We start from the raw sequence: 24,174 nt of genomic DNA, 5'->3' as shown, positions 1-24,174 counted from the left end.
TATGAATTCTCACCTGGCGTAAACCCTTCCCGACAAGCCTGGACTCTTTCTGGTAGGCTGTCCTTGTCGCTACCAACGACCTTGACATTGTGACTTAATAGGCCAACTTCTGCTCGTACGTAAAAGTCATGCCCGGCGTGAGTCAATGTGAGCCCTAGGTGTTCGTAATCCAGGTGCTCGGTCAAGGTTAATACATGTCCATCTTCAAATACTTCTTCGATTATCCTACAAAATACAAAGTCATTGTCAGACATTTACCAAATATTGCCAATATAAACCATGTGTCTTAAGATTTATGACATGGTGGAACAGGCCAGTTATGTAATCCATCTATTTCTTATATGCTTATACAGAAGCAGTGACCTTTACCTCTAACCTTGAACCTTGATCACAAACAAACATATAATAAGAAAGATGAACATGAAGTCCATTCTGTTTCACAAGAGGTTTAGGGGACATGAGTTATTGCTGAAAAAACTGCTGTACTAGCGCAGTCTTATATTTGCTGATGTCACAGATGCAGAGTCTACTATTTGCTTATTGTCTAAAAGTAAAATACTTTTTCTTTTATTCCTGACAAGCGTCTAACTTTGAGACATAACTGGAAGAAATCAGAACTGTCTGCAAAACCCTGCATATTAGGCCTGAAGAAATGGGATATAACTGGAACTAATAAGAGAGGATGGGCTGGAAAGGACAGACATGAACAACACTGTAGGCTTCTTTCTTCAATGTGGAGCATTTAAAACAGACAGACATTTTGTTGTGAGCTCCCTTAAATTCAATTCTACTATGTTTCTTTCTAGAGATTGGGTGATATTGCCAATGGAATATGTTTAAAACATGGCATTATATCAACTCACCTTGTTTCCGTCTCTTCTTGCGAAGCTTTGTTGCCGGTAGTTGCTATAACAATCACATCGCCTGGTCGCCAATTAACGGGGTTGCTCAGGACAATCCGGGACGTACCGGATACTGCTGTTTCTGCTAGCCTTGTCCAGACTGACCGAGGCATACCTATATATCAGCAGGAGATAATTGATCTTATAGTGAAATCTACATACATTCAGTTTAGATTAGACTGAGTGTAATTTCATAATTCGCAACTTTTATGAAAAATCCAATCATTATCTTGGATTCAATCAAATAAAAGGTGCATACTGTATTCGACGCAATAAGTGCCCAGAGCGTTTAAAAAATTGAAAAAATAAAAAGTTGCTAATAATATGAAATTATTGCAAATTTGTAAAGTTTTGTATAGTTTTGGTCTTTATTTATGCCTTGACAATTAAAATTGAGGCCTCAAAAAGAGGGAAGGGGCACTTATTGGGTCGAATACAGTAATCTGCTTTTCAATGACATGTTTTTGTCTCTTAGACAAACCTTCCTTATTCCTACTAGATGAATGGTAAAATAAAATTAAATATTGACTCAGTCAAACGAAAAATACATCTATTCTCTGCTCTTCTTTTTTCTTTCTAATCTCCAATTTATTCCCTTTAGAAAAATAAAATAAATTGACTAATTCTGGTTACCATGGAGATCCAAAGTTCCTTCCCGGACAGCTAGTACTTTGGATCCGTAAATGGGAATTATTTCCTGTGTAAGATGGTGACCATACAACATAATTGTTACATAATTCCTGTATGGCTTCTCCTCAGTACCAACCTGTTTTGAAAGAAGGAATCCCATTGGTCAGATTAAATATTCAATTTTATACAGAATCATATATATTGTGATCATGCAGTTAAAATACTAAACATTTGTTTTTCTTGAATTTTTCTTTTCATCGTTTTTTTCCATATTCCAGATTTTCTTTCATCCATAACATTTCACATACATTTTTTTCCCATTTTTTTATATATTCATTTACCTGTAATTTTCCGTTGTTTATTATAAGAATGCTATGAGCCTGCAGAAGAATACTGGTTTGCGTCTCATCAAAAATAACTGTTCCACCTGAAACAAATCCATAAACCAGTGTAAGATTTAAATTACAAATTTAGGGTCAGATTACCAGTATTATTTTCTTATTTGAGTGTGCGTTAATTTGACAGTTTTGTCATAATGTTAAGTATCAACTCATACCGATATACTCGTTTTTCAACATTTATAGAGAATTTTTAAAAATTTGTTTGGGTTAAAAATAAAAACTCTTACCATCAATGACCAGCATGTTCAGGACAGGCACTATAGCCACATCTATCATTAGAGTCATTTCAGGGGAGACAATCACACTATCTCCCGCTACAGGAGGGGGTGACCCTCCCCATGTAAACGGCGACGAATACTTGTCAACAAACTGGAACTCCACGGTGTCCTTACAGAAAACAAAACTAACATTCAACACTTACAAAATGTAGATAATAAATTTTTAGAAAAAACGAGCATGTGGTAAGATTTGATCATACAAATTATTCATTCAGTAATACGACAATCCAAACTGGTCGTTTTAAAGAATGCAGAACAATTTAAACTTATGACTAGTGTTTTAAAACATTTGTACAGAGATCAAGCTGCATGCATTCAGTGATAATAATAGTAAAACTAGAAATATTTGCGAGACATAATTTGGTCTTCATATGAAATTGAAACAAGTTGGAATGGGACAGAATGGAAGTATAACTAAATACATTTACTTGACAATATATAACTATAATTATTAGTCACTTAGAAGTCAATTGTTATTTGAGGATAATGAAATAACAGATAAATAGTCTGAGAGATGCTTCTAAATTCAAAACCTAATTTGTTGATGGTTAGAATAGCGTTTTAGCATAATTACCCAGGTCAAAATTTTCCTGATTTAAACTTAAAACATTGACATTGAATTTTAGTGGTTTGAAATATTGGCGATATGGCTTTGCAGTTCCGTCATTTCTCAGTATCTTGCGAATCTCACGGAGGAAATTTTTGTGATCATAGAAATTTTTCGGTTTTCACCAAAATATTATTCACGATAAAATAAAAGACTTTATGTTATATTGGGCAAGTGCTTAAATCCTAAATGTACGGGGTTTAGTTAAATGGAGGTAGAATGTGTAGACTTACATCTGAAGTAGACATCTGTACAGGTTTACCATTGATTAGCATGGCAAACATTCCGCTTCTAGTTCCTTTGGAAGGGTCAGTAATACACACCACTGAGGACTCGTCCATTAGAGACTGGACAATACACTTCACACCAGCAATGTCTATCTCAACAAGCTCTGTGTCAGACCTGGCAACACAAAAGAAATAACCTCAATATGAAAATGCTTCTAAAAGTAAAATTGAATCCTACTTGAAAATTGTCACCACTGGTAAAGATTTCACGGAGGTATCTTTGGAATAAAGACAGCAGCAGGAATTGCATAATATGCACATTCATTTGATAAAATGCCACTTAAGCAAAATGTATATATATGGTCTCTACCAACTGACAACAACCTTTTTGATATGACAACAGTATTTAACCAAGTCACGTCGCCTTTACATTATAATTGTAAAATGCCATTATTAGATACACAATGTGGTGCAAAGGGAGGTAACAAAAAATTGGGGATGAAGTAGGAGATCTCAACCCTCGGGGAAAAGATTCTAATATTAAGCTGTCAAACACAATGCTTGTAGAAGAATCTAATTCTTGACTTGGGATTCTTATGTTATTATAAAGGGTTAAAGATGTTACTTTTCTATAGAGTAAAGACTTTACCCAAAGTTTGATCCAGTAACAGTGACATGGGTTCCTCCCGCTGTGCCTGCTGTCCGAGGAGTTACACTATCTATTGTGGGTTCAGATGTGATACGCCTGTACTCATAGCCATCGACAACAATGTGTTGTAAGGTACCCTGGGTGATCTCTATGTCAACTACACCTAGAATAAACAAAACCAATATTAAACTTTCTGTATAATCATGGTCCTGAATTGTTCGGATTACATATCAGATATATCTAAACTGTATTTCCGAACTTTGAAGGTGGAAATCTAAAAAGACACTATTATTAAAGTATCTTTTGTCTCAAAACTTTTTATCGATATTTCAACAATGATCATCAGTATAATTTTATATAGCTTGTAATGTGAAGAATATTTCCTACCTGAACCAGGTGGTGTTGAGATAACAAGTTTCTCTGACGATGATTGTTCTATCAAGATGTCACACTGAATACCAGCAAAGGTCACAGTCGTAGTTTCAGGGTCAAATCCAGCGCCCGTCATAGTAACACGCTGATTACCAGTGGATGGTCCTGGGGTGACAATGGAAGTTAATTTACAGAAAAGTAAGAATCATTACATTTTGAGGAGTTCATAAATGAAAACACAATTATTTTTCAAGTCAACATTTACCCGCGGGTATATCTATTTATAGGGACATGGGCGTTTATTGGGTCAAATACAGTTAATTTTACTGTATTCGACCCAATAAGTACCCATGTCCTTGTAAGCGCCCCTCCCTGTTTTGAGGCCTCATTTCAATTGCACAGGCATAAGACCAAAACTATCAAAACTGTATAAATTTGCAATAATTTCGTCTTATTAAGCACCTTTTCATTTTTTTCAATTTTCAAATGTCCTGGGCACTTTACTGGGTTGAATATGATACTTTAAATTAGAAGATTTTTAAATTGAAAAGATAACTTTAAACATTTCAACTGGTTGTATATACATAATTTGCAATAAAGAGGTTTTAACTCACCAGTGTTGGGATGAACAGGTGTATCTACGACCAATAGGTATGTAAACATGCTTGTGTCTCCCTGAGGAGCTGACCGTCCATATCCAGGTACCATGACAACCACATCTGTGCCACCCGCTGCATGATCACCAAGCTTGCACACAATAAGTCTAGAGTACTCCAATCGAACAGCACAGAGTGAGCCACCCACATGAACTTCTCGAGATTCAGCATCAAAGAATTCTCCTTCGATAGTCAGTTCTTGCCCTTTCATACCCTCAGAAGGCTGCATACTACTTATAAAGGGAGTATTTTCAGAAGAATATGTAAACTGGGCAGTCATACCAGTCAAGATTGTTGACCCAAGTTTGACCTCTACAGGTTGAAGATCAGCGCCATCTGCTGGTGGTAATTCACAAATAACTTGACAGGTTGAGACTGGTCCAAGAAGCTGGCACTCTTTACCACCAATAGTTACCGTTGTTGAGTCTTCATAAAACGCGTTGCCTGTGATGGTGATTTTAGCGCCTCCATAGATACTCCCTGATTGTGGGGACACAGAATTCACCGCGGGCCGACCCAGTATCTTGTGTTGTGTATCACTGTGTGCCAATCCGACAGAGTCAATGTAGACCTCAACAAGATGGAGCTCAGATGATAGACACATAATCTCACATGTAATCAAGTTATCTTTCACTGATTTAACCACACACTTTTCTTGTCCGATATTAACAATTACTTTGTCAATGTCTTTTCCAAAACCGTAGCCACCTAAATATATAGTTGTTAAACCAAAAACTTCTTTTGGAGAAACAGATGTTAATTTTACTGACAGCACATATCGAAAAGCTAACTGAGGGGAGAGAACTCCATCTGGACTCTCGCTGTGAAAGAATTGTACCGAACGGCGAGTATTACCACGACTACCAGTCATCACTGACATCCGTGGTGTTTTACACTTCACTTCAGTGAATGACTCTTCAATGACCTCACATTCTGCCCCTCCAATCATGAGTGTTCCCCCGTTCAACCCCATTCCGGTAATCACAAGAGTTGTTCCCCCTGCAATAGAGCCTTGTTCAGGTTTAGCGTTTATAACCCGAGAACGGAACTGGAAATTTGGATTCGGTACAGCCAGCAGAGCGTATCCTAGTTCCATGGATCTTACAGCAATAGGCAGTCGCTCCCCAACCTTTAAAAGCAAAATCAAATACCAAGGTACATGTATATGAAAATACAAATTTTCAAAAGCAATTTTCCAATATAATTTTCATTTCCACAGGGATATCTCAATCCCTTGAGCTTGGTTTGAAAGCACAAGGCTTGCCAAATGCAACATTCATATCATGTCCTCTAAACAGATTAAAACTGTCTAGAACTATCGCAAGAGTTGATAACTAATACCCCCGCTGCACAAATTTAGTAATAACTCCATTAATAGGGGACATTGCAGAACCCTATATAGTTTACTTAACTCCCCTTTATGTACCGAATTTTATCAAAATATGTCAAGTAGTTTAGGAAGAGTTCACCAGACAATGTTGTGTCTACAGACAGATGGACGCACGGACAGACAACCCTATTCCAGTATACCCCCTTAACTTTGTTGCAGGGGTATAAAAATTAATAATTAGGTTTCATTTACCAGTATATCATTTCCGGGGTCAATCCGACAGATGACCCCATCGTCCAACACTCGATGAACCCTACAAGGTCTGGTTCCCATGGTAACCTCTGTGTGACAGAACTGGTTGCCAGGTAGCGATGTCGTGACAATGATGTCATCTTTGTCCGTAGCTACAGTTGGCGAGATTGACGTTACGACGGCTGCCAGACAGGGAAGGAATGTGAAGTGGAATGATGTCGTTGATTCAAGCTCGAAATCACAATCAGGAACTGATAACTCACAATCTCCCGGAGCAATAGTCACACCTTTATAATTTAAATAAAGTAATTAAGACTGTGCAATTAAGTTTAATCTATTATTTAAATGTCAATAAGCGACAATATGTCTATATAAAATGTCTCCCCAATGTTTTTTTCTCATTTCCTCAATATTTGAAATGTATACATTAGTTTAATGAATGCTGCATAATTAATACACAGAAATTGAACTCTTGTCCAATGGGATAAGTATTACTAGAACACTCTCTATCATTCCTTTTCTACAATTGGATCAGACCATATATCTTATAATTTCATTGGTCAGCATGTCTTGAACTCTGCACTTAATTTTCAAACTCTCTATGATTTTTACCTGAATCAACAAAGTGTAGTGCTGTGTACTGGGCATCAGATTCTCCTATTTTTACACTGATAGCCTCTGTAGATTTTCTTTTCTCTGACACTGTAAATTGTCCTCGGAAGGAAATTGTCGCTGCATCTGCTGTGTCCTGATTTAAGAAGCCACTCCAGTAGTAATGTGTACCTGCTTTACTGAGTTCGTATGCGTAAGTTCCTGGAGAACAAACAGTACTAATATAACCATCATTCATAATAAGGAATTACTTTGAACAAGCAGTCCTCCTATTAGCTGCGATGAAATTAACCCTTCCCCTGTCCTCTACCTTTTTCTACCTATTCCATATTTGCATATTAGAGTTATCTACCCTTGCAGGTAGTAAGGTGTTGAGAGAATGTCATAATTTTTACTCATTCAATAAGGAATACTGTTTCAACTAAAATACATTATGAAGAAATATTTGATTTTACAAGCTGAATATTCAATAAGTAACATGGAACAAATTGTAGACAGAATGCATTTCAATATAGATGTTTCTTTATCATATAGTATATAAAGTCAACAGCTATTTCAATTTGAAGATAGTTATGAAGATATGATTTTCTATACACATTATAAGCTTAGATAATTAAATTATTTAAAATACTAAATCATGGATTAAATATTTATCCATTCAATATTTTCATACTGAATTGGGCAGAATTATACAGAGTTTTGACATGTTTTTGTGAAGAAATAAAATAAAGTTTTCAAAAATGCAGGTATATATCAATTATGGACCATTGTTGAGGTCCCTATGGTGTTATAATACCCAAGTAGAATAAATAACGTCACTGGTCATTATTTTAAGTTCTACAACGGCAATATGAACTATGATACCACCATATGGACCCAAACAAAGGTCCTTAATTTTTCTGTTAGATATGTTGTTGCTTTAACAAATGTCAAAAACAATCTCTAAAAAAATGCATATTTATTCAATTACAAGAAAAATCTTGGTAAAATTAAAGAACACCACCCTGAAGAATGCAGATTTTGGGCAATGAAGTTCATAAAGCAATATTGACTCAGTGTTTCTAAAAATGGAAACACAGAGTCAATATGCTATATATTGAAAGTCACTTGACCATATATAAGCCAATGAAAATAGTGGAAAATGAGAGCATATCTAATATATATATCAATATGTCATTCTCTAACTAAAGTAACGATCCATATCTACTACCAAGAGGAGATAACTGCAGAATCCTATTTAGACTATGACTCTATACCTGTATGGACTGGGATGCCACTATTAAATCCAAAGAGTAATTCCTCAGTACTTGTGTCATTCATCAGCTCGTAAACGCCCATCTTAAATTTATCTTGAGGAGAATTGAAAGACCACTGGACAATGTCTCCAACTTCATATTGACCATCTCCTGGGAGCCAGCTATAGCCAGTGCCATATCCTGTAAGGAAAAGTCAAAGCTGCAAGACACATAGATGGTTCTGCAACTATATGAAATCTGAATGAGAATCGGATGAAAAGAATGGAAAATATACTCTAAAGACTCATGCCATATCAAACAAGATGGTCAATGTGACAGCCAAACTAACAGCCTTAGAAATATCAAATTATATAGCCTGGTCAATGTGACAGCCAAATTAACAGCCTTAGAAATATCAAATTATATAGCCTGGTAATGTGACAGCCAAATTAACAGCCTTAGAAATATCAAATTATATAGCCTGGTCAATGTGACAGCCAAATTAACAGCCTTAGAAATATCAAATTATATAGCCTGGTCAATGTGACAGCCAAATTAACAGCCTTAGAAATATCAAATTATATAGCCTGGTCAATGTGACAGCCAAATTAACAGCCTTAGAAATATCAAATTATATAGCCTGGTCAATGTGACAGCCAAATTAACAGCCTTAGAAATATCAAATTATATAGCCTGGTCAATGTGACAGCCAAATTAACAGCCTTAGAAATATCAAATTATATAGCCATCATCTATGATCCTCATTTACAAACTTTTTTCTTTTAAATGATTAATTTCGATTATTTACAGTAGCTAATTCACTCTTCATTTGTTACTAATAAATTCTATTGTGTAATACTAATTCTGATGACTACTTGATGGCATCAGATTAAAATTCTTCTGGAGTACGTTCTATGTATATATTATACAAATGTATTAAAGATGCTCTACCGCCGACAGAGCATAAATGATATTCATCATTTGAACAATAATTGGTGTTTAATCGTGTATATATGTGTAATTAAAACAAAAAACAACATGAAATAATGTTTTTTTGTCTTTGGTGCATGCGCAATCAGTACTTCATTACATATATGATATAGTGCCACGGAATTTTTTTGGGATGCAATTAATTATTTTTTATATTTTCAACTGGAAGTAAAATTCGAAGCTCAACGATTTCAATGGTGGTAATGGTGTAAAATAAGTAACTTTTGTAACTGATGAAAACTACTAAATTGTCTACTCCAATTCTTAATAGGGAAAAAATACCATTTGTCAGCGGTGGAGCATCTTTAAGAAATGAAAAGGGAGAAATTAACACTTATCAAACACAGGACCATCTATAAAAATTCCTTCTACACATAGTATCATATGTATGCTAGAAACTATGCTGCAGGTAAATTTAATGGAAAAATAGCATAGAAAAATGGTTGCACATACATATCAACACCTAGGAATATATATCCATATTAACAATATTGGAATAGCTTTCTTTGTGATAACCCAATGTTGTATTTAGTTGTTATCTCTGGAAAGTTTAAAACTTTTTATTATATGTAACTGACACTTATAAATGATACTCACTGGCTCTGTACCCATTGTTTGTAATGTGATGAGTTTTCCGAGTTCTGGACACCTGGCATACAAACTCAGTGGACCCAAAGGTCAAGGGGTCAATCTCGCAGTCATGACTACCTATCCTTGTGGAAATCTTTGAGGGGTCCTCACCGAATCCTACGCCCTTAAATGTCACTTTGGTGCCCCCATATATAGACCCAGCCAGTGGATGTACAGCTGTGATAGCAAACTGGTACTCAATCTGCAAGTTCTTCCTATAATTAAAGATGGTTTAAGAAAAGTTTTAATAATTTTATTGTACAGATGAAATGAAAGGTCAAAAGGGAATGGAAAAGGATGGGAGTAGAAGGGAGGGTGACTAGGTGTGGCATTCCTCGCCGCAACTGAATTAAAAAAAGAAAATTAAGCTTTGAAAATAATATATATTACCAAATTATGGATACTGCCATTCAAGTGTAAATATGCTTAGGTAATTTTGAAAATTTATTTTTTTCATTCGCAACTTTTTCTCTGCAACATAATTTCCTGATGTAAAAGTTTAAAATTGTTCTGACATAGTCATTCGTTTTTGCAAATTATTTCCAACAAAATTAAATCGCAAACTAAAATAAAATGTTTTGCAGTATCATCAGCCTGTCCACCATTTTATTGCCTATAAAAGAAAGACCTGATGATATTATTCCGTCTTTGCATATCACAGTTATCTCCCCTGCAGTAAGGCATTGAATATGACGTTATTGATTTGTAGGCAAAGCTTTTTATGAAAAATATTATGTTATACTCGCAAACATGTGCCGTCACAATTTAATCCTACCCAAAAGGGCAGATAACTATTGAATATATGCAAATACAGGATATTCCAGTGGAAAATTTTGAAACCAAGAATGAAATTGCATACTGGGTCAAGGCATAGCCATGTTGACAGACAATCCTGAGGGTGTAGACACCCGGCTCGGCACCAGGTAGTACAGCCGTGGCACCAGTATCACTGATAACAACGAGATCTGTAGATACAGTAGAAGTGGGATGACCAGGAGATCGGCCAGACTGACCATCAAGACTAGTAGAATCAGTAGATTTGACCAGTAGAAGTTTTGTACAAGCACCATCTTCAAATCCACTACCAGTTAAACCAACACTATCTCCACCTGAGAACATAAAAATTCCTGACATAGAAAATGTAGATATAATCAGATTAATTTTATTAAAAGTACAACTTAGAAGCATGGGATAAAGATGCATGATTCTATCAAAGGATCTGTCTCAAATAAGACCTTTGCATTGAATTTTCATTGAGACAAACTAACTTAATAACAAAATAATATGTTGTCAATGATATAGATTATTAACAGTGATAGTACAGTATAACTTGTCTAAACCGAATCCTGTATAAACCGGAAACTTGTCTATACCAATGAATTTGTTTGGTCCCGGCAAATTTCTTAGTAAACTGTAGTACACAAAAGCTGCATAATCCAGAACCTGTCTACTCTGAAAACTGGAACTGTCTAGGTGATGTTACTATACCTTTCTTTGTAAAATTAACTTGGGCAAACCGGCAGCAATGGTTTCACAACATGGGACTGATCATGAGGCACCTAAGGGGATTTACCTGTACCGGTATACTAAGGGCTAGATAGTGACAACTTTTCACTTTTCATTCGTCGGTTTTGTTTCATGTACATTGTATTCATGAATACTTTTCAGGGTGAATTCTAACAATAAAACATACACATAACTTCTGAGAGTTCATTTGAATGTAGCACACCGAGAGAAATGGATCGTACATGTACACCTCAGAAACCAAGAAAACGTAGGATGGAATTTTGTGTTCTACCATGTACATATGTGAGAATAAATGTTTGTGCTGTAATAAAAAAAATTCTTCTGATGATTTCCATGTGAACATATTGTGATAAGGTTCTATCCTCTATAAACCGGACACCTGTATAAACCAAACAAATAGACTGGTCCCGTTCACATCCGGTTTAGACAAGTTATACTGCACTGTAATATTGACAGGGTGCAAAAAATGACCTCGTGTCAAATGTTGTCATATGCTCTATGTAACATGAAGTAAACGTATCAGAGCATGGTTAGCAGAACCTACCTAAAACAGTTGGGTATGGAACAGACAGTGTCCGGGCTATCACCGTAGGAGTTACTGTTGAACTGGGATTGTACATAAACCCTGGGAGGTTCTTCTTCACTGTATCTCCAATCAGAACTGTGACCACTTCCTTCCCAGCATACTGAAGATAAATTGCACAAAATTCCACATTTTTGCATAACTGTTTAATTTATTTCAGTTGATTTAATTTAATCAGCATTTCACAAACATCATCCAAGTTATATAATAAATCGCTTCGACTGACCATCATTGGCTAAATAAGTTCAATATTTACTATTTCTTTTGGTTTCCATATATTTGTAAAAGAGCTCATACAATTAAATTTATGAACTGCATAATAAATAGGTACAGTTCCTTTGGTTTATAATAACTGAATTAATCAAGCTTTTAGAACAAACCTGACAAAAGTGAGTGCTGAATTATAAGATTTACAAAACAAATCTAATAATTGCATAAATTGACATACCTGAGCTGGTGTGCGGCAGACAAATTTAGATACTGTTACAGGAGGCACGATTGGACAGCTTTTCGAACCAATCAGAACAGAAACATTTTGAGGAATACCATATCCATTAAAGGTAAGTAACGTCCCACCTGAAATATACACTGAATTTTACTTCTGAATTATAACATTTTGTGTAAATAACATTTATCTTTTATATTTTCCCCCATAAATTTGCATAGAATATCAATTTCAAATCCTTTAAAAATATTCATGGAAATGACATTTTCTGCAGTGACAATGCACTTCAAATTTCAAACCAAAAATCACTCCAAAACAAGCATTTTTGGTATTAGATAAATGAAAATCTGACTGCAACTTTCTACAAATAGATTCTTCTGCAAAATATATTACATTGTACATGTATATACATGTATGTGCAAAATAAATCTTTATGGAGGAAAAAAACCAATATTATCGAAGAAAAATAGGTCCAACTCTGTCATTAACACCAAAAAATGTTATGATCAAAGTGGAATATCCCTTTAAAATTATAAGTGTTCGAGCCAAATATGAAGAAAAATCACAAACCTGCTAAACTGCCCTGTACAGGAGAGTAACTGTCAATACCCGACGTGTATATGAATTTGGAGTCAGTGACAGTCGTCGCCCTTCCCTTGCCAGCAATAGTGACAGTGACATCGCTGGGCTGAGGAAGTCCATTCCCTAACATACAGACAAGTTGTGTCTCACTGCAGGAGTCAGCAGCACAGTCAAGTGTACATGGCGTATCCCCAACAGTCACCATGTTTTCTTTTCCAACAACGCTGAAGGAAGTCCCTCGGATAAAAAGCCGATCTCCAGCCCTACCTGAAATTATAAAGAAATAGACAACAAATTAACTATACAGGACTCTAATATTGGCTTGAAGGTAATTTACTCATTGACCCCTGAAAATTCATAATGAACTCTTCCAGCCTTTGAATTAGGAGAGTTCAAATGTGTCTTTAGGGGTGAATGAGTTATAATATTCCCTCCAACTTATCATCATATTGTTTCAAACTTATGCCTATTCCGACTTTTTGGATATTTACAGAGTGATCTGCCCTTGCTGGTAGGTATTGATTGTGACGTCATGTGTTTGCTAGTGTAACGTCATACGTTTCGGACAAAATGACGCGAAATGCGCTCACATAATAATGATGTAATAATGGATACCTACCCGCAAGGGAGCTAACTCTGTAATATGCAAAGACGGAATATATGGCATTTGCATTTTTCAGGTAGTGTGGCAAAGATGTTCTAACATATAACTACTATGGTACATGCCCTCCACTTTGAGTCAGGAGTTGGGAACCCATTTAAGGCAGTTGCAGACAGGTACAGACCACAGGTAGGTGCATGGTTTTTCTCTTTGTACTCAAAGTTTCCTCCACCTGTTCCATCTTTGCATATTCCAGAGTTAGCTCCCTTGCATGTAGATATTGATTGTTACATCATTATTTTGTGAGTGCAATTCACGTCTTTTTCTAGGAAAAGTATGACGTTATGCTGACAAACATGTGACGTCACAAGCAATATATACCTACCCGGAAGGGCAGATAACTCTGTAATATGCAAATACAGAATAAACTTGGCAAGTCCTTAAATGATCCTGACTGTTAATAGGACAAAGTCATGTTTAGCTAAACCACAAAATCAAGCACATGCATGTTGTAGTCTTGTTTCCCAGGTAGCAAAACCTTATTATGTAATGTGCTTCTAATGCCATTACCATCACTTTTGTAATAAACAATCACTATTTTAAGTTTTAGCTTATCAGTGATTGTGGTGCAGACCTATATCAAAATTATTATTTTAATTATTAATTATATAACAAAACTGTTATGAGAGTTCAACGTATTCATCATTCTTGTTCCAATGTCTTGAAACACACCTAATTCAATTAAATACTGACTTTAGTCAAAACTATTTTCACATATTAACTACTGTATATAAGGAGAACTTTGACTTTTTTTATTTAAGTTTGCACTTCTATTTTGAGAAATCAGAGCCTGGTGTAACCCTGTGGAATTTTTAAAACATATAAGAAGTAGAATTTTCCTGGACTAATTACTGAAAGATGAATTAAAATTTGTAAAAGTAAAAAAAAATTGTTATGGTTTCATTAAAAATAGGAATTGAATACTGTATTTATAACATTTTTCTAATGTTAATCAATATGTTTGCTGTTTTTATTTAGGTTTGGATATTAATTGTCAATGATTATTCAGGGATGTGTATCAGTAGAAAACTATACAAACCTTTGAGAGGAGTGAAGGAGATCAAGGAAGGAGTGGCTTCATCTGCCCAGTCGAAATCACAGTTACCACTGCAGACTGAAGGTATGGCATTCACAGTGACAGATACCTAAGACATACAAATCAAAGAATAAATTTTAGTTGTAGTTCATTTATTTTTGTTAAAATATTCTATCAAGTTATAATAACAGTGTGGGTATCAATCTTAAAATGGAACACATTTGTTGTCCTTTATGTAACCAGATTTGTACGACATGAATTTGACATATATTATCAGATGAAAACAGATTTTCTATTTTCAGTACCAGAGAGCTTCATATTTAACCTTCTGACCTGAAAAGCAATCCCAACTAAGTTTCAATAACTAAAAGAAAATTGAACAAACACATCAGAGTTAATCTTTGTGCATGGACACTACCACTGGTCGACACCAGAGAAGAAAATTCACAGGGTGTTTTGAATACATTATTTTTTCAAAATAAAATTTGTGAATTGTGAAAGAATTTCCCTGGAGAAACTTGCAAATCTTGGGAATTTTACTAAAAATGGGTCCCATTGTAGACTCCAAAAAGCTTCCAGAAAAGTTCATCAGCATTGCTTAATTAAAATTATTACCCAGGCATCAATCTTCAACCACATAGTACCATCTAAAGTTTAAACTATCTACTATATATATATAGACACTAAAAAATATATATTTTTATAACATGAAAACTATATTACCTGAGGTTGATGATGATGAGTTTTCAGTTGGTCAGGTGCACAGGGATCATATTCAGTTCGTCCTGTGCGTTTCCTCTTCACTTCACATTTGAATGGGCCACCTATGGAATCTTTCTCCACCACCTTTACAATTCAAAATTCAAAATTAAACAAAAGGAAACACAAAGATTTGTAATTTTCTTCTCGAACAAAAAAATGTCCCCCATACAAATATCCTTTTTCAGACAGGAAATTGTCCCTCTAGAAAGCATATTTGAGAAATCAAGTGCTGCATGTTTAGGCATCAATACAACGTACAATGTACTCTTGCCTTCAGGTAAAATCAAGATAGGATGCAAGCAGCTGCGTTCTTTGATTTCATTTGGGAGCTACCTTACACATGTATAATTAAATGACTCGATTTACTTTGTAATATTTATTGTACTTGCATACCTCCATTAACTTCTGTTTTCCTGGCTTTGTTAAAAATTTATATGTCCAAGAAAAGTCTGCACAATGACCAGTCTTCGTGACCTCCAGTGACCCCATCGTCTCTGGGTGAATGTTCTCCAGGAAGTCTGTTACCATGGTAACATCAAGGTCCCACCCAACAGGCACCTCTGTAATATCACAAAGTAAATATATATACTGTATTCGACCAAATAAGTGCTCCTCCCTTTCTGAGGCCTCATTTCAAAGAACCAAAGCCGATAAAACTATCAAAAATGTATAGGTAATGCAATAATTTTGTCATCTAGGCAAAAGGTCATTTTTTTGGGTTGTTCAGTGTGTTTCTCTGTGATATTTCTCAGGAGCAATAGGTGATTCTGAATTTAGTTTTGTATGAAATCTACCTTGCTGGCTTCGAATGGTGGTTTCCAAGCAGTAGGTTTAGTAGCTAACTCTCGTGGAGAAAATTGTTCTGTTGTGATGGATGTGGGTGATATCTTCTTCTGGGTGTACATTCCTGACGTGTCTTGCGGCTACGTCTTTCCTGCAGTAGTGTTTTAGACAAATGCGGCATTCATATCTGGTGACTTGCACACTATGTTTGTTCTTCATATGTCTTCTTAGTGCAGCGATGGTGCTGAGTTTGGTAATGCACTTGGAGCATTGAATGTGTTTTTGCGGCTTTCGTTCAGTAGAAGATTGGATAGGTTTCTTCTTGGTAAATTTGATATTGGCCATAGTTTAAAATTGGATGTTGAGACCGTCCGGTTGTTGTAGAGTGCGCAGATTCGTGATCACGCCTCCTCGGTTCGTAGGCGGATGTTGTTGTTGTTTACTGTGGTTGCTACTCCAATGATGATGACGTCATCAATATGATGGTTGCATGTGGAGAAGTGGCGCGATACTTGTTTATACTCGTTGGCGTTTTTGATATCGTAGAAAATGGCCTCTCATTCTTTCTTGAATATTGTTGGAAGTTTGGCCCACGTACTGAATTCCACATTTGCGGCATTCAATTACGTAGACCACACTAGGTGTGGTACAAGTTATAGAGCTTTTTATCTTGAAAATGGCTCCGGTTTTTGTGGCTAGTTATGGTTAGTTTCGTTTTCATGTACGGACAGGTATACATGTCATACCTGTCCCGACAAGCGACGAGTGTTTAAAAAATAGAAAAAATGAGACAAAATTATTGCAAACCTATACATTTTTAAGTCATCTGACCCGAAGGGTCAGGATGACCTATAGTCACCATGCACCGTCCGTCGACGTCCACCGTGCGTAAACTTTTCATTTAAAAATCAGGATTAGATATTATACTAACAGGTATCTCTTATAATAATGAGTATTATATTATAATTGCCCTAGAATGTGCAGATTGACCAGTTAATTAAAAGGTAAAACAAGGCAAAAACCTGTGCAAAAATACAATAATACATCAGCTGCTCTTGGAAGTGAGACAATAAGATATCAAATATTGTGTTAGCATGGTTCTTAATCCTGTCAACAATAATTATGCATGCTCTTTCACAAGTATGCAGTAATAAACCCTCCACCATCTTGACCGGAAATACACTAACTTTTCTCTTTTCCATCATATCTAAAGGTAACAGTTCCTCCGATCGGTGGAGTTGCTGCTTCTAATCTCTTCACAGTCACAATCAGGTTCTTTCCCGACTTTGTCGATACTTCAAATACATTGTGAGAAATCTGAAAATAGAGAAAAATTTGTGTTTTAAATTATTGATATTGCTGTTGGCTTAAGAACAGGAATCCATTGAACATTCATTTAAAGCATGTCATCTCTATAAACTGTTAATGAGGAAATCACAATTCTTAAAGGGACAATTCTGTTAATTCTGTTACATAACAACAAAGCAAATTATGACATATATGTATTGTCCTACATTCGTTATGAAACATATAACAAGAAATATTGACAAATTTCACGACATTGTTAAGTATTCTAATTGATACCAATGAAATTCCAAATCATTGATCAATACGATTATGCAGGTACAACATTTATCAGTACCCATACCCGAGCCAAAGTCATGCACATTAAACAAATGCAATACATAACCACTGAGGAGTTGATGAAATTATTTTTTAGACAAGGACATACATCTAATAACTAAAGGTAAACACACTACTTTAAGAACGATTTGAGTAGTTATAGACCAAAATTTCTTTACTACACTGGTAAAAGCCAGGGTTTGTTATACAAGACATCCAACCACTATGTGTAATGGCAGACAGTAAGTGAGTTTGAACAATTCATACACATTTAACCACATTGGGCTTTTCTGACATATCACAGAAAAACCAACTTGTTCCGAAATATGTGGAAATTTTAATGCACTCTTCGACTGAATTGTCCCTTTAAAGTACTGAATATACTTCTAAAAACAAACTTTAAAGTTAACATAAAATATCGAGAGATACTGATCATCCTTAAGATTGAAAAAAATAATACAATGAATATATATTTCTGTTTTGGAAATTACTGCTTACTCCTACCAAATAAATGAAGGAGGAATCCAACTAATTCATAAAAAAATATATCTTAAATGTAATTATTTATCTAAATGTTAACATTTTAGTCAGTATTATTAACATTTCATACTTCCTGTCCCCCAAAAGGCTTCAGCAGGGGCACTGAATGACCACAATTATGCATTGCCATGGTAACTTCAAAAGACAATGAAGCCAGATGTTTGCTCGGCAGTTGCTTCACTACAACTGATGATATCATTTTCCTCCCAGCCATAGCTGGACTTGTTCTCTGTTTCCATATCATGTCTGTAAAAAAAAACGGCAAAAATGTAACAATATCGAGGTTTCGAGATCCCGAAACGAAACGACTTGTGGTAAAGTATGATTTACTGTCGATTAGTCCCACCTTCCAGTATTTATGATGTCATCATTTGATGTGTGTTTCGTGACATTGTAATTACCGGAAGGTGGGACTAACCGACGGTAAATTGTACTTTACCCACGTCGTTTTGGGATCTCGAAACCCCCGAATTACTATAAATAAGTCAGAGTAATATTCTACTTAATATTGCAACATACATTTCTCTTGATGGAAAAATTACAACAGTGTTGGCATGAGCTTGGATACCAGGAATATGTTTGGGTTTTTTAGGAGAAATATTAAAATATTTATTTATTTTATATTATAACATAGTTCAAAATTAATTTCAAGAAATTCAAAATGACTGACACTTTTCAGTACAATGATATCTCATCTTTGAGCAAGAAAGATATCTTTGATCTTTTTATTCTTACTATGAAATACCCACGACCCTATTTCTGACCTGAAGTGTCGGTGGTGGTGAACTTTGACCCCAAGTGGACAACATCAATGTAGTAATCGTGAACTGGCCTTGTAAAGTTGATGGACACTAGACCAGCATTGGACTGTCTACAGAGACTGGACTTGCTCAGGAAGTCCCTCAGCTGGACACAACGGTACATCCATCTATTCATAAAATGAGACTCGTAGAAATTTTACCAGTTTATTAATAGATGAAAAACACACATTCAAAGCAGAGATGTACTGAATGAGGGGATATGTTTGCCAGAGTCATTGTGCCAAACTTAAAATTTAGAACATGAAATAAATTGACATCAATACACCCGTCTCCAAATAAAATTGGAAATGGGGCTGGATGGACAAAGGAATACTATACATCTCCAGCCCCTCTCTCCAATACCCTTTCCTCTATTATAAAGATCTAGAGGACCCATCAAATTTAGACTTGTCAAAATTAAAGAAGCTGGATTTATCCATAAGGCATAAATACCTTCTGAAAGACAATCTGATTAAAATACTGTAACAGATCCTTATTATCACTATATCACGTACGTTGGATAAGAGGATCTGAGAAAATCCCATTAGAGGTCATGTCCAGGTGACCTTTGGAAATGGCCAATCAAATTGCTGCCCGCAAAATCTTGACAGTGAATTTCAGGGGATGAAATAGTTTGAAAAAACTCAGAATATTTTCCGTTTTTGTAGTCATACCGCTCAAAGAGCACCACAAGGCTAATTGTACATGTATATTTGGGCGAAATGGCATTGTCATTTGACGTAGCAATGTGTTGAAAATGCATTTGATCTGAAGTAAATGTGGTATTAAGGTCATCCGAACATGACCCTTTATGGGATGTTGTCAGATCCTCTATTGAACGGAGTGGTTATAAGGATCTGTATTTCAATCAGATTGTCTGAAAGATGACATACTAGGTAACTCTTTATCATCAGTCATTTCATAGCAGGAGCTTATGTTGGCAAGTGTCTCAGGTGTCTTGACAATCTACCACTTGTAACAGTCTTAAACTACACGCAATTATATAATTACCAGAAATTCTCTGTAAGTAACAATAACAGATCATTTATCTCAGAGAACCATGGCTTCCTTCACCACTAATGCCTACCTATTATATATAGCATTGTCTGCAGTAAAGCAGGTCATTAACATTGCCGTATGTAAAATGACAATCGAATAAAACTGATAGACCTTTCTGACAATCTTAATTACTAATTAGAAGCCTTATAAGCAACTTATCCAGACAGACAGTTAGAATTTGTCCTTACTGACAACCTTTAGGTTACCAAAAAGCCATATGAGCAACTTTTACAGACATACACAGACAGAATATTTCCTTACTGATGATCCTTTGTCTTGGTGAAGTCCGTGTCGACAGTCTCTGTAGCTTCTGTGTTACCATTCACACATCTCAGGGTCAGCTGTGTCCCCACATTACCTTGATAGGCCAGACACAACTGTGGAAATTTAATGTTAAAAACTTTCATATTTTAAAAATTCTTGTCAGTCATACAGTCATGTACAGAACATGAATACTGGCAAAAGTAGGACAATTTCATAATTAAGGAGCCTCATGAAATAGCGTTAGAGAAAGAATGTAGAAAAGACTTTGATTTAGAATTATATAGTTACCATATATGACCCAATACGGGCTCAGGGCACTTACTAGTAGAACATTGAAAATACTACAGAGTGCTTAATAAGACCAAATTTTGGCTCACATTTCAAAACCTTATTGCACACAAAGAGGCCTTTTATTTCATTCATCAATTAAAATGCAAAATAAAATCAAATAGAGAGTGTTTCATACATTTTTGTAAGTAGTCGTATTCATAGTTTGTTTAAAGGGACAATTTCAGTCTAAGTGAAACATTTACCTCATTTGTAATATTCAGATAAAACAACACTTCTAATGGAAAATGTACATCAGTAAGTTTTACTGTGATATGCCCTGAAACGCCTAGTGGGTGGTGACAAGTGTAGTGAAATATTCAAACTTGCAATCGCTGGTCCGCCATTACACACTGTGGTCGAACTTCTTGTATGCCGAACCTTCCTTCGTAACATTTAATGCAACTTTTGGCTATTCAATCGCTGACAGTAGTGTTTTACCTTATTAGGTTGAATTGTCTATGCCTAAAAATCATTTTATCACAGGTTATTAGTTCATTGTTTAACGTGCGTGACTTTGCTGTGTATGGGACCAGAGTTAATATTGTACCTGCTTAATCGTATTGTCAACGAATTTGACAAACGATATTAATAAAATACCGTTATTGTTTCATAAAAATGTAGAAATTTAAATAATCATTTATGCTAATAAAATCAAATAGATAACATTTATAGTTTTCATAGTTTTGTTTAATTCCAAGAACATAATAAGTGATATTGCGGCCTCAAATGCAGGATGGGTGCTTATAGGTACTGGGTGCTTATTTGGTCAAATATGGTATCTACTTTATGTGTGTTCCATTTACGAGTTCTTACCAGTCGTACTGGTATGAATCTGTGGCATCTGTAATGGATCATGATATGCCAGTTTTTCAATAAGAAAATCCAAATGTTTTTCATTAGGCAGTACCTCATCAATTCAGTACAACTGGGATGAATCCGCAAAAGGAACAAACCTGATCTACGGTAATCCTGGTAATAAACTGTTGCATAAAATAATTATTAAATATCAAGTTATGGAACTTAATTACTGTACAGATCAAGATTCTTAAAAAAGGCTTAAAATCACAAGCAGCCTTCAGAAATTATCTGAAGAAGTATGCCATATGTTACCATGTTATTCCCCAATGGTTTGGCTCGCAGTGCAGACTTGTAGTACAGGAAGTTTGGGTTCTTGAGACAGAATCGTCCACAATATGGCTCCCTGTTACCGACTATTTCCCCACCTAGTCTCATCAAACTTGGATGGTTCTCAAAATCTTCAGAATACATGGTGAAAGGATTTTTTGTAAGGAAGGATGGACATCTAGCACCAATGGCTGTCTCCAGTTTATATCTGATCTAAAGAAAAGAAAGTACATTCAATTTGATAAACGTTTAACATTCCCCAAAATTTTTACAATGAATTTCATAAATGTTTGGATAAGGTTTCATTTGATCGATCTACAGAGAAGAAAGACTAGTGCATTCAATTCAGAAAAAGTTTGACATTCCCAAAGACATTAAGAATGCTTTTCATAAATGTTTGGAATAAATGTCATTTCATGTTCTTATACTTGTTTTCGGGGGAGCAGAGAATGGGTTATATCTTACATTGTACATCACCAGAATAGCGTGTTACTGTACCAACTTTTTTTTAGTGTGCAATTTATTTTTGTGACTTTCGCGATTAAGTAATTAATTCATAAAAATTTATCTGACAAGAAATTAATATCTATGACAAATTTTTCACAATTAAGTTCAAACATATCTCCATTTTGAGACTTATAATCTCCATGAAAATGTCTTGGAAAAAAAATCAAAAAAATTTAGTAGCCACAAATGGAAGTTGCTTTTAAGATACATCGTAGGGGGAACGAGGGGAACAACTTAGTGGACAAGGGTTGGAAAGAACAGGGGTAGGTAGAGAAGGGTGTATATACTTACATCATCAGCTGTAGGAAGTCCTAAGGTCAGGGGTGGAGTGATACTGTCTCCTATAGTAAATGCCATTGTATCACGTCCAGACTGACCACTAGTTATCTCTCCGACCGTTACTACCAGGGGGGCAGTAACATTAACAGGTTCTAGGTTCGGTAGGTCACCTGTTGATATATTAAGTGTCACACATTCATATAGAAGTAAAAAACAATCAGCAGCTTCAAGGTTTGAGCTTCTTATTTTACTTCAAATTATAAATGGATTTAAAATAATTAATAAGATCTTGAAAAAAAGTCCATGACACAAGCCATATATTATATGATATGAGGTTCTGATTGGGCAGACACAAAAGCAAAACAAAATGTTTTATATTAAAAACAATATATATATTTTTTATTTAATTTAACATGTACATGATAAAACATCAATTATTGTCCATATGATAAATATTATTTAATATGCTCTGAGGGCTGTGGAGCATCTTTAAGTGAAATAAATTGTCTGATACAATCCATTCTATGGCAGGAGCATAGTGTTAACATGTTCAACAAATCCAGTCATAATGTAGTATATGCTATGATAGTGAATACTTACCAATTTTGGAATCAAACTTTACCACGTATATTGGAGAGTTTGAATTAAAGGTTACTGTAACATCCGCCAATTCCTTCAACACTGGTATTCTCTGGATGGCTTCCTGTACCTCGTTAGCAGTTGCTAATGAGTTGATTGAACCTGGAAATTTAAACACAGCTTTAAATAACTTCTAAAGTTAACTAAATTTTCAGTTTGTTGTTTTACTCATGAAACAGTTAATCAACAAGTTAATTAAGAACTGATGAATTCAATGAAGTATACATGTACGTCTTATCAGTGCTTCTTGTAGAATTTGCTTTGTTCTTAGTTAGTATTTAAGCTAACTTCAAATCATGTTCAATTTTCCGCTGTTCAGGTGGCATTCATTATACCAATAGATTGCCAAATGAATTGCTGATGAACGCTTATATCTAAAATTGAAATTTTATTAAGAAATTTGCTTCGACAATTAATGAAGAAGAAATTTACTTCGACAATTAATGAATAACAAGACAGTCAATCCAACAGCAATTTCCCTTGACTACCAACATGACAAATATCAACTATCATAACATTCCTACCAACATGACAAATATCAACTATCATAGCATTGCTATCATAATGATGTCATCATAAATAGTTGGTATGCAGTAATACACAAATGACTGCTGACTGTATTTAGATAAAGTATGAGATTCGTTTACCTGTAACTGCCCCGAACATCTTTAATCGGTATGTCCTGGTGGCTTTTGGATTGTCAATTATGATTTCTTGGATTTCTTCTGTGTAGGTATCATCAGACTGGGACAAGTTGTCTATAGTCAATACCTGGTTAAATAGAATATAATAAACTATAATTATACAGTCGTGGGTGGAAATATCCTTCAACTCTTTCGGTACTTTATATTCTTTCTG

The 24,174-nt window shown here is 35.2% G+C and overlaps 1 protein-coding gene across 1 annotated transcript in view; it reads right to left on the bottom strand.

Moving 5' to 3' along the window:
• The window catches only part of LOC138319475 (fibrocystin-L-like), a 68,722-nt gene that overhangs the window by 18,920 nt on the left and 25,628 nt on the right, over positions 1 to 24,174 (bottom strand). Inside the window, exons 17-44 of the mRNA XM_069262630.1 lie at positions 23,964 to 24,087; positions 23,278 to 23,418; positions 22,690 to 22,847; positions 21,877 to 22,104; positions 20,434 to 20,549; positions 19,078 to 19,241; positions 18,384 to 18,559; positions 17,338 to 17,467; positions 15,761 to 15,927; positions 15,329 to 15,451; positions 14,609 to 14,714; positions 12,897 to 13,175; positions 12,330 to 12,457; positions 11,843 to 11,984; positions 10,631 to 10,880; positions 9,739 to 9,986; positions 8,173 to 8,352; positions 6,917 to 7,117; positions 6,305 to 6,591; positions 4,681 to 5,851; positions 4,082 to 4,231; positions 3,695 to 3,857; positions 3,052 to 3,220; positions 2,161 to 2,320; positions 1,874 to 1,959; positions 1,536 to 1,668; positions 864 to 1,017; positions 14 to 225 (exon numbers count right to left, since the gene is read on the bottom strand). Coding sequence (XP_069118731.1) covers positions 14 to 225; positions 864 to 1,017; positions 1,536 to 1,668; positions 1,874 to 1,959; positions 2,161 to 2,320; positions 3,052 to 3,220; positions 3,695 to 3,857; positions 4,082 to 4,231; positions 4,681 to 5,851; positions 6,305 to 6,591; positions 6,917 to 7,117; positions 8,173 to 8,352; positions 9,739 to 9,986; positions 10,631 to 10,880; positions 11,843 to 11,984; positions 12,330 to 12,457; positions 12,897 to 13,175; positions 14,609 to 14,714; positions 15,329 to 15,451; positions 15,761 to 15,927; positions 17,338 to 17,467; positions 18,384 to 18,559; positions 19,078 to 19,241; positions 20,434 to 20,549; positions 21,877 to 22,104; positions 22,690 to 22,847; positions 23,278 to 23,418; positions 23,964 to 24,087 — 5,746 coding nt within the window. The remainder of the gene's footprint in view (positions 1 to 13; positions 226 to 863; positions 1,018 to 1,535; positions 1,669 to 1,873; positions 1,960 to 2,160; positions 2,321 to 3,051; positions 3,221 to 3,694; positions 3,858 to 4,081; positions 4,232 to 4,680; positions 5,852 to 6,304; positions 6,592 to 6,916; positions 7,118 to 8,172; positions 8,353 to 9,738; positions 9,987 to 10,630; positions 10,881 to 11,842; positions 11,985 to 12,329; positions 12,458 to 12,896; positions 13,176 to 14,608; positions 14,715 to 15,328; positions 15,452 to 15,760; positions 15,928 to 17,337; positions 17,468 to 18,383; positions 18,560 to 19,077; positions 19,242 to 20,433; positions 20,550 to 21,876; positions 22,105 to 22,689; positions 22,848 to 23,277; positions 23,419 to 23,963; positions 24,088 to 24,174) is intronic.

The sequence above is a fragment of the Argopecten irradians genome, chromosome 3 (genome assembly GCF_041381155.1).
Source record: "Argopecten irradians isolate NY chromosome 3, Ai_NY, whole genome shotgun sequence".
Classification (NCBI taxonomy): Eukaryota; Metazoa; Mollusca; class Bivalvia; order Pectinida; family Pectinidae; genus Argopecten; species Argopecten irradians.
Note: the sequence above shows the minus strand (reverse complement) of the source record. Positions and strands in the feature narration are given on the sequence as shown.